General features: G+C 39.4%; 1 protein-coding gene across 3 annotated transcripts in view; it reads right to left on the bottom strand.

The window, feature by feature from the left end:
• Positions 1 to 17,333, bottom strand: part of PFKM (phosphofructokinase, muscle) — a 57,299-nt gene that overhangs the window by 38,414 nt on the left and 1,552 nt on the right. For 2 of the 3 annotated variants that reach the window (XM_034419175.3, XM_087886715.1), the window contains exon 2: positions 4,475 to 4,564. In XM_034419175.3, coding sequence (XP_034275066.2) covers positions 4,475 to 4,556 — 82 coding nt within the window. In that variant the 5' untranslated portion in view covers positions 4,557 to 4,564. Of the gene's footprint in view, positions 1 to 4,474; positions 4,565 to 17,021; positions 17,276 to 17,333 lie in introns of those variants that run through there. The other variant, XM_034419174.3, reaches the window with a different exon arrangement.

Raw genomic sequence — 17,333 nt, 5'->3', positions numbered from 1 at the left:
TACTAAGTACAAATACTAATTGTTACAGTCTGAGTTTCCTAATGACTTCTTAATAAGGACCGATGACACGCAAGATCAGTGTATCAAATGGGGTCCCTGTGGAGTGCATTTGTATTCTTAGATTAGTGTTTCACTGTTAAAACTCCTCTGCTATGTCTCCTTCTTCATTCTGGAGTGATTGTAGTTACTTGCTACTCCAGCTTATAAATTGCTCATAAGCCTTGATCTTCCCTAGGAAGGATTGCACATTTTATTTTTGAAAGGCTGACATTTAAAGTCAAGTGATGTAGAACAGTCTACCATGCCAACTTTCTGCTGGCTCCAAATATACCACACCAGGAGAGGGGATGTAATCCAATGTCAGCCATTATATACCCCCAAACTGTCTCCAGTGGGTGACTGAAACAGGGAAAACTCTGCATATTCAAAGCAAAAGATGGCAGTTAGCTACCACTTTGAAAAAGTCTGCTTTTGAGGTAGGAAGATGCAAAATGCCCTCGGCACTCAATCAACCTTACAGAATTGATAAGAAGATGCAAACTCAACATTACTAAGGAATATTTCCATAGCGAAGAAGGAAAATGATGCCCAGAACCTATTATGCATTTCCAAGAATTATTACTTTCCACTGCAAATTAGAGCATGGAAATGGCTTGCCAAAGGCTTGCCACTAATCATTAAATACCTCCTCTCAGAATCAACTAAAAAAAAAAAAAAAGCAGACAACTTGCCATGTTTGAAAAAAAATGCTATCTGGTTTTTCTGATTTTGTAATAGTTCCAATTAATCAAGAGGTACAGGAACTTGGGAATTTCAGGAGTAATAGTGCCAAAATACCCGGTTAGTGTAGTTTATCTATCCTGGATATCCTCCACATGGATATCAGTGCCCCAAAATTCCTAGACAACCTAATTATATTTGGGAATTCTGGGATTTAAAGTCCATATATCTGGAGGGGGCCTTGAGGCAGTGGCGGGTTTCAAATTTTTTTACTATCGGTTCTGTGGGTGTGACTTGATGGGCATGGCATGGCTAGGTGGGCGTGATTTGGTGGGCGTGGCAGGGAAAAGGATACTGCAAAATCCCCATTTCTTCCCGATCAACTGGGACTTGGGAAGCAGAGAATAGATGGGGGCGGGGCCAGTCAGAATTTTTACTACCGGTTCTATGAACTACTCAAAATTTCCACTACCGGTTCTTCAGAACTGGGCAGAACCTGCTGAAACCCACCTCTGCCTTGAGATTATGGAAAACTAGTTTAGTATTCAGCCTTAACAAGATACTTTTTTAAAAAATGAATTAGAACTTGATTAAAGATTTCAAAACCCTACACATATAAAAAGGATTTAACCCATTAGTGGAAAAAGAAAATAAAGCCTAGGCTTCCAAATTGGGAGGTCATCCCAAAGAAGACCTTCTTTTGAGCAGCAGACAAATTGCTTGCTGATCTCAAAGAACAAGCAGTTGATATGGAAGAAGTGCTCATTCAGAAGTTGTAAACCACTTTGGGCAAGGCACAGAAAATACATGAAGCAATGTCTCTTTTCCTTTAAGAGGATTTCCATGGTATTGGTACCTATTTAGGGCATCTATACAGTTTTTGTGTATTTTGCATTCCAAAGCACAAGATAATTTGTTACCAATCTTTGGCAATTTTGGCTCTGAACAGTACTCCAGAAGTTGCACACATACAAAGCAGGGATGAAATCCAGCAGGTTCTGACAGGTTCTGGAGAACCAGTTACGGAAATTTTGAGCAGTTCGGAGAACCAGCAAATATCACCTCTGGTTGGCCCCAGAGTGGGGTGGGAATGGAGATTTTGCAATATCCTTCCCCCAGGAGTGGGGAGGGAAATGGGGATTTTGCAGCATCCTTCCCCTGCCATGCCCACTAAGCCACACCACCCCCACCAAGCCACACCCACAGAACCAGTAGTAAAAAAAATTGCATTTCACCACTGACACAAAGGGATGTTTCATATGCTTGAATTTATCAATGCCTGATTTACTCTCTGAATACATTTTCTCAAATGAATTTGGAAAGACTTGGGGAACCCAAACCCAATCTAATTCTGCCACAGGGAAGAACCTTTGAATGATATATGCCAACTGAACTGAAATCAAAACAGTCATAGGTGTAATATAAAGGAGACCCCCAAGAAACATTGGTATACATGCTCTTCTCACCAACCTGCTACCCCTCTATATTGGTGGGACTGCAGATCCCATTAAATAGCCATTGATCATGTGATCATTCTGAGAGTTGACCCAATACCTCCTAAAGGTGACAATCTGAGGCAGGCTGGCAAATAGCTTCTCAGTTGTTCAGCTTGTGAATGCAAGCATTGTGAGCAGGGCTGGATTTTCCTATAGGCTAACTAGGCTTCAGCCTAGGGCCTCAAGATCAAGAGGGGCCTACATTCAAATTGTTAGCAAAATTAAAATTACACTTTCACTATAGGTGAAAGGGCCTCATAAGTGGAATAGCCCAGGGCCTCTTTTCATCTAAATCCGGCCCTGATTGTGAGATATCTTTCTGTAATATCCTCCCCTTCAAACTCCCCTACAATCAATTGCGTCTTTCCTATAGTCAAATGTTGTGGGCAGGTTGGGCTCCAATTTATACCTCAAACAAAAGTTGTATAACTACAAGCTTGAGGGCTGTATGCATTCTGGCCAAAGAGTTGCTTGTGTTCTCAAGAACTCTTCCAAAATTGACCCTTAGTAATAATTTTAATGAAGTAAAAGAAGAAAAGAATGAAAGAGGAATAAGCAAATTAACCATATTGAATGCATTAAATAAAAACCTAATTAAATCAAGAATCCTAGTTTTGGTTCCAGCCCCACCTACTTTTAAGACTGCAACTTCTGACATGCCATATAAAGTCCAAAAGAATTTTCAGTCTGAAAACATTTGCAGAACTCTACTTTAAACCCATCAGTAAGGTTTGACCCAGATACAATAGGTCTGCCTTCATGAGTTGCCATGGTTTTCCCAGTCTATTATTTGGGTTTCCTATCCATCAATTAGGGATGACCTAGCCACATAATGAATGAGCCATTTATAACAGCTAAAAACCTTTGTCCTTGTACTGCTCACAACCTTATAGTAATTTTTGTCTGGGTATTTCTTCCCTAAAAAGATTTTTTTTTCAAAAATGCACTGCATTTGTTATTTTGTATCTGTCCAAAAGAATAATCAGGATGAACATGGTAACTATGAAAAATTTTGCAAGCCAAATTGGTAGCACAATTGTGTGTCCATGAGTGATATTTTTGCTAAGGAGCCAATAGGCTGGGTTTTACACGATATATGATATCAAGGCGAAGACCTCGTTGAATCATGATGCAAGCTTCTGAAATAATTATACAAAGAGTTTTCATGTTGGAGAAAAACAAGCCACTAAGGTTCTATTAGATCAGAAACAGAAAGGGAGTTAGAGATCATCTAGTCCAGCTTTTAGGCTTAACTGTGGAAAACTTCAGCATGCTGACAAATGATCACCTACCCTTTTTCTATTCATAAATCTCTGCAAACATATATATTAATGGTGCAACAAGAATTTTGAGAACAATTATACATTTTCAAAAAGGCGTTTGAAACTGAAACAATGTAAACATTAATTATTTCAATATGAGATGTGTGAGTTTTAGATTATGTGGTTACCTTACATACACACACACACACACACACACACACACACAAAGTATATATTTTGTTTTTTTTCTGTCTTGTGCTATTTATAGTATATTATGCTGGTCTGTTCAACTGCTTTCTAATCCACTTAAACAACAACTAACAACAGGACGTGGACTAAAAAGCTAAGATTTGGAAGGGGAAAGCGAAGTTAAAGGAAAAAAATAATTAATAAAACTCTAGAAACCATATAGGCAGGAGGCAGTAAAAAAATTGATCCTACAAGCCATCAACTTCAGAGGGAAAATGAATAATAAAAGAACCAACCGGACTGCTTTTAAAACACTTTTTAAGCAATAGAAAGAAGATTAGGGAGGGGGTGCTGCAGCTGAGGAAAAGATTTCCCTATAAGAAGGCTGGGGGTTGTTGTGAAGAAAGAAAGAATGCCTTGGTAAATAGGATCAACCCCAGTATGCATCCTCCTGAGAAAAAGTTTTCACTGTTGAAAAAAAACTCAGGGGGCTGGGAGAAGAACTGTAGGGACAGAGGGGGAGGGGAAAGGAACCTGTGGGTCAAATAATTGCTTCCCACAAACTTTTTACTTTGAATAAACCTGTAGCACACCTATTAGCAGCAGTTTGCAAATTAGTCTGGGGAAATTCCGATAGCCAGAATGAAAAACAAATAAATAAAATAAATACTGGAGTATTCAGCCCCTTTTATCCTGATTCCACTGGGATTCAGAACATTGCAGGTTTTGCCACTTGTTTTTCAGGCTATTTAACAAAGGTAATCTGAAAGCCAAGAAAATTCAGAGAAGAGCAGACAATCCACTTACCTTGGGCATCGCCTCCGGAGGTCAACACAGCAATGGCCTTGCCAATCCCCATCGTGTTACTGTGCTCATGTGTATGTGCCATTCTCCGATCTGGAAGATCAACAAAAAGTTCTTAAAGAGGCTGATGGAGAAAAAGCCCGTCGTCTTCCTGGCCACCCTGTTCCTCCTCCCGCTAGGAACGGACACGCTGCCTCTGAGGTCCAGAGTGCCCTTCATAGACCTCTGTTGTTGCTTTTCAAAGTCTTTGTCCCGCCTCTTCTCTGGTCAATGATAAGTGAGACTGTCACATGTAAGTGATCCTTAAAGCTGCGTCAGCCACACTTAATCCTAAAGGGTACATGGCCAGCTGTCCTGAGTACCAATGAACAGGAACTCTGAAATGATGTTACATTATTAGCTGTGTTTTGCTTAGGTACTTGTAGGGACTTGGGGAGAACTGGAGTTGGATTAGAGTCTACAAGAATATAGGAAAGAAAGAGGCAAAGGTAGCAGTCCTGTATCCCTTTTCTTTTCAAGTGCCATTAAATTCAATGGGACATACTCTTGAGTAAACACACGTGAGAAAGCAATATTAAAATTACAAATATTTTGTTGTAAGGACAGTAGAACAAGGTGTGTTAGAAATGCCACTTTAAAAACCAAGGATGGATCATGGAGTGTAAGCAGAAGGATGGATCCCTAAATATTAAATAAATATAAGATTGATCTTAAAACATAATCTTTATATTGTCTCATGGTGTACAGTCAGTCAAGTTATTGTTTAATTTGCCTGATATGTTCTTGCTTGATTAAAAGATGATCCTCATGAAATGACCACCATTTTTTTTAAAGAGAACACATCAGCCAGTTTAGGATAAACAACAAAAAACAGAAATTAGAGTACACCAGGGATGGGCAACCAGAAGATTCTCAACTCCAATTTGGGGGCTCTCAGAGCAGATCCCTCCCCAATTGTGCAATTAAATGTAGCAACAGATGGTTCATTTTGGGCACATGTTCTTCTTTGGTCTATTAAAGTTCTACAAAGCATGACTGTATGATATGATATATAATATATGATGATATATTATATTATTTGCTGGATTTAAAACCCACCTTTCCTCTATTAGCTCAAAATAATATTAAAACCTTTAACCTCCAAAGTACTAGGTAGAGACATTCTATTTCCTTCTCTGTCACTGAACATACTCAAAACCATAGAAATGGTGGTGGACTTTAGGAGAAACCCTCCCATATTACCATCGCTTACAATACTAGACAACACAGTATCAACAGTAGAGACCTTCATATTTCTAGGTTCTACCATATCTCACAACCTAAAATGGACACCCAACATCAAAAACATCATCAAAAAAGCACAACAAGGAATGTTCTTTCTGAGACAACTCAGAAAGCTCAAACTGCCCAAAGAGCTGCTGAGATAGTTCTACAGAGGAATTATTGAGTTTGTTATCTGCACCTCTATAATTGTCTGATTTGGTTCCGCAACCCAACAAGACAGACACAGACTTCAGAGGATAATTAGAACTGCAGAAAAAACAATTACTACCAACCTGCCTTCCATTGAGGACCTGTATACTGCACGAGTCAAAAAGAGGGCTGTGAAAATATTTTTAGACCCCTCACATCCTGGACATAAACTGTTTCAACTCCTACCCTCAAAATGACACTATAGAGCACTGCACACCAGAACAACTAGACACAAGAACAGTTTTTCCCAAACGCCATCACTCTACTAAACAAATAATTCCCTCAACACTGTCAAACTAGTTACTTAAATCTGCATTACTATTAATCTTCTCATTGTTCCAATCACCCATCTCCTCCCACGTATGACTGTAACTTTGTTGCTGGTATCCTTAAGATTTATATTGACTGTTTCCCTATGACTATCATTGTGTTGTACCTTATGATTCTTGACGAATGTATCTTTTCTTTTATGTACTCCGAGAGCATATGGACCAAGACAAATTCCTTGTGTGTCCAATCACACTTGGCCAATAAAGAATTCTATTCTATTCTATTCTGGGGCCTTTGGAGGCTAGTAAGAAAACATTTGCTCATCCCTGACATACAGTCAGGTCCAGAAATATTGGGACATCGACACAATTCTAACATCTTTGGCTCTATACACCACCACAATGGAGTTGGAATGAAACAAACACGATGTGCGTTAACTGCAGACTGTCAGCTTTGAGGGTACGTACATCCAACTCAGGTGAACGGTATAGGATTTACAGCAGTTTGTATATGTGCCTCCCACTTGTTAAGGGACCAAAAGTAATGGGACAATTGGCTTCTCAGCTGTTCCATGGCCAGGTGTGTGATATTCCCTCATTACCCCAATTACAATGTGCAGATAAAAGGCCCAGAGTTCATTTCAAGTGTGCTATTTGCATTTGGAATCTGTTGCTGTCAACTCTCAAGATGAGATCCAAAGAGCTGTCACTATCAGTGAAGCAAGCCATCATTAGGCTGAAGAAACAAAACAAACCCATCAGAACATTCGGCGTGGCCAAAACAACTGTTTGAAACATTCTCAAAAAGAAGGAATGCACTGGTGAGCTCAGCAACACCAAAAGACCCAGGAGACCATGGAAAACAAGTGTGGTGGGTGACCAAAGAATTCTTTCCCTGGTGAAGAAAACACCCTTCACAACAGTTGGCCAGATCAAGAACACTCTCCAGGAGGTAGGTGTAAGTGTGTCAAAGTCAACAATCAAGAGAAGACTTCACCAGAGTGAATACAGAGGGTTCACCACAAGATGTAAACCATTGGTGAGCCTCAAAAACAGGAAGGCCAGATTAGAGTTTGCCAAACAACATCTAACAAAGCCTTCAGAGTTCTGGAACAAGATCCTATGGACAGATGAGACCAAGATCAACTTGTACCAGAGTGATGGGAAGAGAAGAGTATGGAGAAGGAAAGGAATTGCTCATGATTCTAAGCATACCACCTCATCAGTGAAGCATGGTGGTGGTAGTGTCATGGCGTGGGCATGTATGGCTGCCAATGGAACTGGTTCTCTTGTATTTATTGATGATGTGACTGCTGACAAAAGCAGCAGGATGAATTCTGAAGTGTTTCGGGCAATATTATCTGCTCACATTCAGCCAAATGTTACAGAACTCATTGGACGGCACTTCACAGTGCAGATGGACAATGACCCAAAGCATACTGCAAAAGCAACCAAAGAGTTTTTGAAGGGACAGAAGTGGAATGTTATGCAATGGCCAAGTCAATCACCTGACCTGAATCCCATTGAGCATGCATTTCACTTGCTGAAGACAAAACTGAAGGGAAAATGCCCCAAGAACAAGCAGGAACTGAAGACAGTTGTGGTAGAGGCCTGGCAAAGCATCACCAGGGATGAAACCCAGCGTCTGGTGATGTCTATGCGTTCCAGACTTCAGGCTGTGATTGACTGCAAAGGATTTGCAGCCAAGTATTAAGAAGGGAAAGTTTGATTTATGATTATTATTCTGTCCCATTACTTTTGGTCCCTTAACAAGTGGGAGGCACATATGCAAAGTGCTGTAAGTCCTACACCGTTCACCTGAGTTGGATGTACATACCCTCAAATTAAAGCTGACAGTCTGCAGTTAACGCACATTGTGTTTGTTTCATTCCAACTCCATTGTGGTGGTGTATAGAGCCAAAGATGTTAGAATTGTGTCGATGTCCCAATATTTCTGGACCTGACTGTACAGATTACAGATTCCAAATCACAATGGCTGATTTCATATATGGTAAGTCAAAGACAAACAGCCTGGTAGGTGTCTCACCCTCCCTCTTCTGTATTTGACACTAAAGGTTATAGCCATCAGTTGTAGCCTTTATTCTTTAAGAATTTATCCTATTTCTTTTTAAAGACATCAGAATTGTGGACATTATAAACACGTAGAATAATATTGTAGTGTGAAAACATATTTCCTTTTCTCCGGCCAGAATTTCTCCCCATTTACTTTCATTACAATAGAGAGGAAGAAAATATTTCTCCATTTTATATGTCTATATGTATAAAACATTAGCACATGCACATTTCCATTATCAAAAAATCAATTTCTAATAGTTCCAAAACAAAGTGTGTCTTTTTGACAGTCACTGTCTAGTAAATTATAATCATCAGCCCTTTTTCTTGACAAGTTTTCACTAGCCTATTAGTATATATTACAAGGTAAGGTTTTTTTTCCCTCAACATGCCTCGATTTGTTGTTGCTTTTTAATGTCCCTTGTCCAATCTGGAGAAAACTTTATGAAACTCATTGTTCCTTTTAGTCCAGATGCTATAACCTGTTATGCATCACAAAATTCATGCTTTGTGCATGTATAGAAGAAAAAAAATCTGTACATGTAAATATTTTGATTTACAGTTCTTATATTTTACCCTATATATTGGTTGTTGGGGCGATGGGAAAATCCAAAAGTACCCTTCCTCTAGATAATACAATCCAAGCCCTAGCTGCTTTGATAGATCGTCCTTGCAAGTGTTAAAAACTGCCAATGATATAGAGGTTTGGCAGAAGCTACTGTATTTATGGCACAGATGATATTTTTCCCCTAGTTGTACAGTTATCTGTAACCTGACAGGAGTCATGATTCAGAGGAAGCTGTCTGCATGCAATAAGATGAAGAATTCAGTCAATGCAAAAAAAGGAAAAAAAATACAGGCATAAATGTATTAAGCTTATTGGTGGTTTCAAACCTGTCATTTTCTGGATGTATTAGGTCAATAATCCACATTCACTAGGAATTCTGGGAGCTATAGTTAAAACCCATCCAGAATGTCATTGCTCTTTCAATATTCAAAGTACTTTTGGAGCTGTTCTTGTTCTGTTTTCATCTATTACCTAGCATAGCCCATCTTGCCTCCCATGTGCCCGGCTGAGCTTCATTCAGATAACAGAAGTTCATGATGCAGCAAATACCTTCTCTGCCTCTCTTAACTCTGCAGGTACCTGGTGTGAGCATGTAGTATGATGTTGCTAGGAAACGAAGGCAGCCTTTTCCCATTTCCTAGGTCACAACCATCTGCTGATAAGCCTCAGTGACAGCATCACAGATTCAGGAACTGAAAAGTCTCTCTGCTCTTGAGCTTCAATGAAGCAGTTACACCAGGCAGATAACACTTCATTTTGAAAGGCCTTTAATATGAAGATCCTAGCACAGCATGGTCTGTTTTTGTTATTCCCTCTGCTAATTTTCTAAGATTTTAGCTTCTGGCGCATGAGGCAAAGTCCTACCTTTCATGTTTTCAAAGCTAAATATGGAGCAGGCTTCTGTCACATTTGCAGCGTGGGAAAAAAGGGAGAATGATTGCTAAAGATCTGGAGATCTTTTTTAAAAAGAAATCTTATTTTTTCTATCCCCTTCCTACTTCAAATTAACAGTTCCTCTCTTTTTATCTGATTTATTTATTTATTTATTAAATTTATATCCCGCCCTTCTCCCCGAAGGGACTCAGGGCGGTGAACAGCCGAGAATTAAAATAACATACAATATAAAAGTTAAAATAATTAAAATTAAATTAAACGGCCGCCCCAATTTAAAACCCCTAGCAATACAATTAAAAAACCCATAAAACCTATTCAGGGCAGGCTGGCTGGCTGAAATAAAAACGTCTTCAGGGCCTTACGGAAAGTGCGGAGATCCGGAATCAGCCGTATTCCAGGAGGTAGCTCGTTCCAGAGGGCGGGTGCTCCCACAGAGAAGGCTCTCCCCCTGGGGGCCGCCAGCCGACATTGCTTGACCGATGGCACCCTGAGGAGGCCCTCTCTGTGAGAGCGTATTGGCCAGTGGGAGGTTATCGGTAGCAGAAGGCAGTCTCGTAAATACCCTGGCCCTAAGCAATGGAGCGCTTTAAAGGTGAGAACCAACATCTTGAAGCGCACCCGGAAGACCACTGGGAGCCAGTGCAGCTCGCGCAGGAGAGGTGTTATATGGGAGTGCCATGTCGCTCCCATGATCACCCGCGCGGCCGCATTCTGGACCAGTTGGAGCCTCCAGGTGCTCCTCAAGGGGAGCCCCATGTAGAGAGCGTTAGCGTAGTCCAGGCGAGAAGTGACGAGAGCATGAGTGTGCATAAGGAACCCCGACTCAGAAAGGTGTGCAACTGGCGTATCAGGCCAACCCAATAAAAAGCCCCCCTGGCCACGGCCGTCATATGCTCTTCTAAAGACAGCCGTGTGTCCAGGAGGACGCCCAAGTTGCGAGCCCCCTCTGTGGGGGTCAATGACTCGCCCCCAATAACCAGCGATGGCGCCAGCTGGCTATATCGGATGCCGGCATCCAGAGCCACTCGGTCTTGGAAGGGTTGAGTCGAAGCCTGTTCCTCCCCATCTAGACCCACATGGGCTCCAGACACTGGGACATCACTTCAAGGGCATCATTGGGGTGGTTTGGGATGACATGAAAGCCCATTCTTTTCTTACTATTTTTTTTAATAACTCTATGTAAAATTGTTTACAAATCGTAACCGGCCCAGAGTTGCTTTGCAAAGTGAGATGGGCTACATTAAAATTTAATAAATAAGGAAAGGTAAAGGAGAGGGCATTTTACATAAAACTTATGTTCCATGAAGATGGTTTCTAACAAATATAACTTGTGAGATCAAGTAGCAATAGCATTTAAAATTATATACCACCCCACGATGCTATGGGCAGAGTTGGCCATGGTGAGTTTGTCATAGACCCAGCTGGAAACAATTAATTATATTTTGAATATAATTATAACTTTGAATAGTGCAACTTTGAATAATGGGACCATTTCATGGTATTACTGGAGACCTAGGTATATTATGCAAACATTATTTTGAGCCCTGGCAACGCAGTGGTTAGAATGCAATATTGCAGACTAACTCTGCCCACAGTCTAGGAGTCTATGACAATTCGCCAGTTTGATGGAACTAGGCAATGAAAAATGTTAATATGAGCCTCTTCTTTTTTGCACTTGTGACATTTTCATCTGAAGGAATCTTCCTTTGGTCCATGTTGTTAAAGGCTCTTCTTAAAAGAGAGCACATGCACAAAAATAAACAAATGCAGGCTGAAGAAGCAGCGCCTTAAATTATTAAGTGACCTCAACTGAGCATGGGGTAGCCTGATATTAACTGAATTTTGGTTTGCATTAAATGTGATTCTATTGTGGTAATAATTTGTACTAAATCAAATATTGCTAGTGTTGGTGATCACCTTTAAAGTGCTCCATGGCTTAGGGCCAGGGTACTTATGGGACCGCCTTCTGCCACCAATTGCCTCCCACCGGCCAGTTCGCTCCCACAGAGAGGGCCTCCTCAGGGTGCCGTCGGTCAGACAATGTCGGCTGGCGACCCCCAGGGGGAGAGCCTTCTCTGTGGTGGCACCTACCCTCTGGAACAATCTACCCCCAGAGATACGAGTGATCTCCGACCTCCAGACTTTTCGTCGGGCCCTAAAAACCTATTTTTTTTCAGTTAGCTGGGCTGTCCTGATTTTATGGTTGGTTTTAAAATTTGATATGGATTTTAATTGAAAAGTTTTAAATTACGGGCCAAATTTATTTAATTATTTTAAATCTATTTTTAACTTTTATGTATAAATGTTTTTTATCTTGGCTGTTCACCGCCCTGAGTCCGAAAGGAGAAGGGCGGTATAGAAATCTGAAAAATAAATAAATCAATAAATAAATTGCTTGATTCAGTTGCACTCATCACAACAGCTTTATGCCCCATTCCTAGCATTTATGATCGTGAGGTCTGATTTCCTAGGTTACAAGGATATGATGACTAGCTGCTTTCTTTCAATGTAAAATCTGGATGAAATGGGCAGAACACACATCTAATAAACAAACAAATAAAAGTTTATCCTATTTTCTAGCTAGAATTTAACTTGAATTTTGTGATTTAAGCTAAAGGCTAAACATACCAAGGCCTCCAACCCTCTTCTACTACAATTGGCAACTCACTAGAAGTTTATTTTATACATTGAGTCTTCACCTATCACTCATAATTCTGCATACAGCCTTCTTCCATCTGACGCATGTGAGATGGATTGGATAATGAAGGTTACAATGGAAGCTGTAGTCCAAATTTCTAGATCCCAAAAACAGTCTGAGAAAAGGTACAAAGCAGAGTCATTACAAACACAAGAGAAATACTTCTTCAGAGAAATGTTAATCCGTGGAGGACAAATGTTGCTGCAATCTTCTGGATGCAGTAGAAAAACCAATTTCAGATATTTGAGCAGGAAAAAACTATAACACCAGATTCCTGTTTTGTTTTGTTTTTTTGTCACCAGACTACTAAGCTATGAATATGGAACAGGCAGCCTATGTGGTATATACAGCTTATTAACTCCATTTTTGTGGCCACTGCTGCCATAGTTGTACTGCTGAAATAGAATGTTGAAATCACACTTTGACAGTATGTTTAGGTAAAAAAAATAAATACTATACAAAAATCTAAAATAGGACAATTAAGCTGCCAAAAAGTTTAATGTACCCATCAATTACAAAACAGTGAACATTGGGGTCTTGGCCTATTTTTTCTGGTGATTTTATAAGACCATTGTGTGTCCTGTCATCAAAACATTAAAAGTATTAAAGTGTAACCCATAACATTACAAACATTATCCATTTTTACATGTCATTTTTCTACAAACCGGAATGACTGGATCAGTGGGTGGGTTGCCCCCGGTTTGCACTGGTTCTATAGAACCGGTAGTAAAACTGGCGGGAGGCTCCGCCCACTGACCCTGACGTCATAAAAACGCTTCTGCGCTTGCACAGAAGAGCACGGTGAGCGAAGCAAGCGCTCGGCCCCATTGCGAACCAGTAGTAAAGGTAAGTAGAACCCACCTCTGGACTGGATCCATATAACAACTGTACTCCCAAATGGATTAAATTTTATCTCATGTGGGATAAAATATGTTAAGTTATAGTCCTGGTTCACATAGGTTGAGTGATACGGTTAACTTTATCGTTATTACCATCTTGTTAAATTTATTTCTACTTTTGCTTATGGAACTCAAGGTGACAAACACAGCACCCCATTTTCCCCCAACCAAACTTAAGAGACAGATTGGGTTCAAGGGAACAATTGGTGAAATGTTACTGAGTAAGCCCAGAATGGACATGAACCTGAACCTGAAAATTGAACCGCAGCGACTTTTCACCTAGGAATATGTGAAACTGAATGCTATGGCTGGAAATATGTCATCATTGACAATCCTAACTTAGCATTATGTCTAAAGAAGCCCTATGTCAAAACATAAAATGATCTGACCATAACTCTGCCAAGGTGTGGACAGTGCCATTGTATGAAGGGAGGGAATACAGAATCCTTGATATTCCATGATGCAGCTACAAGTGATTAAAGATAGGGAAATTCCACAGCATTATAATTTCTCAGTGCCTTCAACGATCAACTTTTTAGTTTTTGAATTGAAACTTACTCGCTGCCTAATGCAAATGAAATTCCTTGAAAAGTGACATACTTCTGTAAAGCAGGTGATAATTTCCTTCTCTGTTCATCCCTAAACATTCTGTGTCACAAATAATTAGTAATAAGTCACAGATAGACCCTAAAGCTTTGCGGCATCTTCTTATTCTCTTTCAAAAGTTACAGGCAAATTGTAATTTTTATGTAACAGAAGGAAAAAAAGTACATGGGGTATTATGTTAACTAAATTGCATTTAAGTTTATTTAATGTTTAAAATCAAGATCCCCTGAGCTTTGCCACATTTTCCGTGTTATTGCCATCTATTTTATTGAGTGTGGCTGCTGGCATACCAATTCAAAAGCTACTAGAGGCCCTCAGCATAAAAAAAAAAAAAGTTGGGTCTATATTAAACTATATTTATCCATGTTCCTTACAAAGATACAATTTTCTACAGTATGTGGGGGGGAAACTAACCCAATTTACCAGTTTAGCTAACATTGAGAGGACTTAATAAATTTGAAATCTTCACAACCTTGCAAAATTAATCTAGAAATCAGTACTGTTGCCGTGTTTCCCTGAAAATAAGACTCTGTCTTATATTTTTTTGAACCCTGAAATAAGCGCTTGGCCTTATTGCCATGCGCTCATTGGGCTTATTATCAAGGGATGTCTTATTTGGGGGGAACAAAGTATATATTTTATGAAGATTGTAGAACATTGCCATTCTAAATTTATGATGCAGAAGTTTGTGATTCAAAAGGTTATGATTATCTAAAAGCTCTTTCCTGCTTACTGTTGTCCCAATAATGAGGATTTCTGGGGGACAGCAAAGTTAATCGAGATAATAATGGGCAACACAAGACATAGTGGTGAAGCTAAAAGCAAACTGGATTAGTTTATTATTTTCTATGAATTCTTCATTTTGAACCTCTTCAAACAGGGAAGTTTCATCTTGTCCTATCTGCTGGTTCCTCTTTATCCTGTTTATTCAACATTGTTTTAATAACCCATTCTGAAGAAATACAAGGATTCTGCTCTTGGTCAGTGCTTTGGAGTTCATCCCTTTAAAAATACTGATTTTTGTTGGCAGATATAATGGAAAGTTATTTGGGGAAGCTGGATTCATTTAGTGACTTCATGGTTCACTTAACAATCAATGTAAGGTGGTCATAAAATCGGGTCTGGTGACATGACTTGCTTAACAACTGTATCACTTAGTGACTGAAATTCTAGTCCCAACTGGGATTGTAAATCGAGGACTACCTGACTTAGACAGAGATATGGAGGTGGTGGTGCTGCCTAGATAACAGGGATTAAAGCATTTTTTTAAAGTCCAGAAATCTTTTGGAAGCAGATCAGATACCTCCTTAATTCACTGAATATGTTCATCAGGACTTTTGAAGTTTTCTTCTGAAGGAGAAGGAAGGATAATGCAATTAGACTTGCAACATTCCGTTAATATAGCCAATTCTAATAAAAATAGTTTCAGCCATCTTGTAGAGTTGATTTCATGATCTGGTCTACCTGGTGGGGCTGATACCTTGGGAGATTCTTTTCTTTGCTGTTTAGAACCACCACTGTAGCAATAGCAGTAGCACTTAAGACTTATATACCATTTCACAGTTCTTTACAGCCCTCTCTAAGTGGTTTACAGAATCACCTATTGCCCCCAACAATCTGGCTCTTCATTTTACTGACTTCGGAAGGATGGAAGGTTAAGTCAACCTTGAACCAATCAGAATTGAGCTACTGGCAGACAGCAGAATTAGCCTGCAATACTGCATTCTAACCACTGGGCCACCAAAGAATCTTGGGTGAGAACGATAGGCCAAGCAATTTCACTTAATTCATCTTGTATTTTCAAGATTTGAGGCTATGGGAACTGGAATCCAAATAAATGTAGTAGGCACAAAGTAAAGGATATGCCCTAGGGCAGATGAGATAGTGGATTTGTCCATATAGTATTTAAATTAAAAAAACCACAGAAGACGATGTACATAGAAATAAGGAATGTAATTTAAACAGGCTTCTCAATGAGTGAAGGGAGGAACAAATTTTATGGTGCACCACTTCCAAGCAGAGCTCACATAACTTAGCAAGTAACAGTCAAGCTGGACTGAATCTCTTCACATTCTCTTACAAAGTCAAGAAAAAACTACTTTTGCCATGTTTTAGGAAGCAAGAAAGGATTATAGATGCAGACTAAGTAACAAGATGAAAAAATGCATTCAAACAAGTCACAGTATTAAGACTTATATCACTTTGCTAACTAATTAAATATAAAATTGTATCAGTTGAAAATGTTCATCAGTACTTCATCTATTTTGAAGTTTTCTTCTCAAGGAATTCTCACACCGACTTAGTATTATACACCAGCCTTAACCAATTCATACAGCTAAGACATTTCACTGATTCAGCCTAGAGACCCATATGTGAACTCCGGAGACAGATAAGTATTAAGCAGAATTGCCAAAACTGAAGTCTGAGAATTTTGGGTACAGATATCAGATATTGTAACTGTTAATGTAACAGAAGGAGAAACTTACTGTGTGGAGAGAAATTAACTACTGATTTTTATTTATTTGATTCAATTTAACAAATTTAGTTTTTTGATGTGATGCCACCCACTGTTAAGACTGTGGCCAGTAGTACATATTCAAGGATTAAATAGGGCTCTCAATCTTATACAAGATACACATAAGTGTGGTAAAATAATAAATGAGAAAATATTCTGCCACACTTTACCTTCTCTCTTTACCTCAACATATTTGCAGCATAGCATTTTCATATAAAGTACCAACTTGGAGTCAGTTTTCTTTCAAAGTATTAATTAAGTTGCACACTATGGTATATTTATCCACTTATCTTTGGTCAAAGTAAATATGACTTCATTTATTTTTTTTATCCTGTTAACGTTTTTTCCTCCTCCTGGCCTGCTACAGCAGACAAAACAGCCTGGGTTAGTTGCAAAGCTGAGGGAGAATTGTCCATATCTCCTGTGGAAACACTTCCAGACATGAATCAAAGTGACTTCTTATCATGAACAGACCAAATGCTATCCAATGTCTGAACACCCTATGATGCTTCAGCAGGAAAATCCAGCACATTTAAAACAGGCATCCTTACTAACCTGATTGTTCTTCTTTTTCTTCGGAGAACAAATAAGTTAAAAAGATAACAGCTGCAAATGTGAGAGAGACTGAAATGAAAAGGCTGGACCCTGCTACTGAGAGGTCCAGTGAAAACCACATAACCAGGACACGAGTGCTGTTCTGTATGATATTTATAGATACTATATTAGGCTCCAGACAGCTGCTTCTGTTATACATCTTTCTTATTGGTGGATATAATAGTCATGTCCTTACACTGAAATTGTGATGCTGGCTTGCAAGTACATTCAACTTTAAAGGTCTACATTCAAAAGTAGATATCATTTCCAAAA

This window comes from Pantherophis guttatus, chromosome 2, assembly GCF_059756535.1.
Source record: "Pantherophis guttatus breed Tessera chromosome 2, ASM5975653v1, whole genome shotgun sequence".
Taxonomy (NCBI): domain Eukaryota; kingdom Metazoa; phylum Chordata; class Lepidosauria; order Squamata; family Colubridae; genus Pantherophis; species Pantherophis guttatus.
Note: the sequence above shows the minus strand (reverse complement) of the source record. Positions and strands in the feature narration are given on the sequence as shown.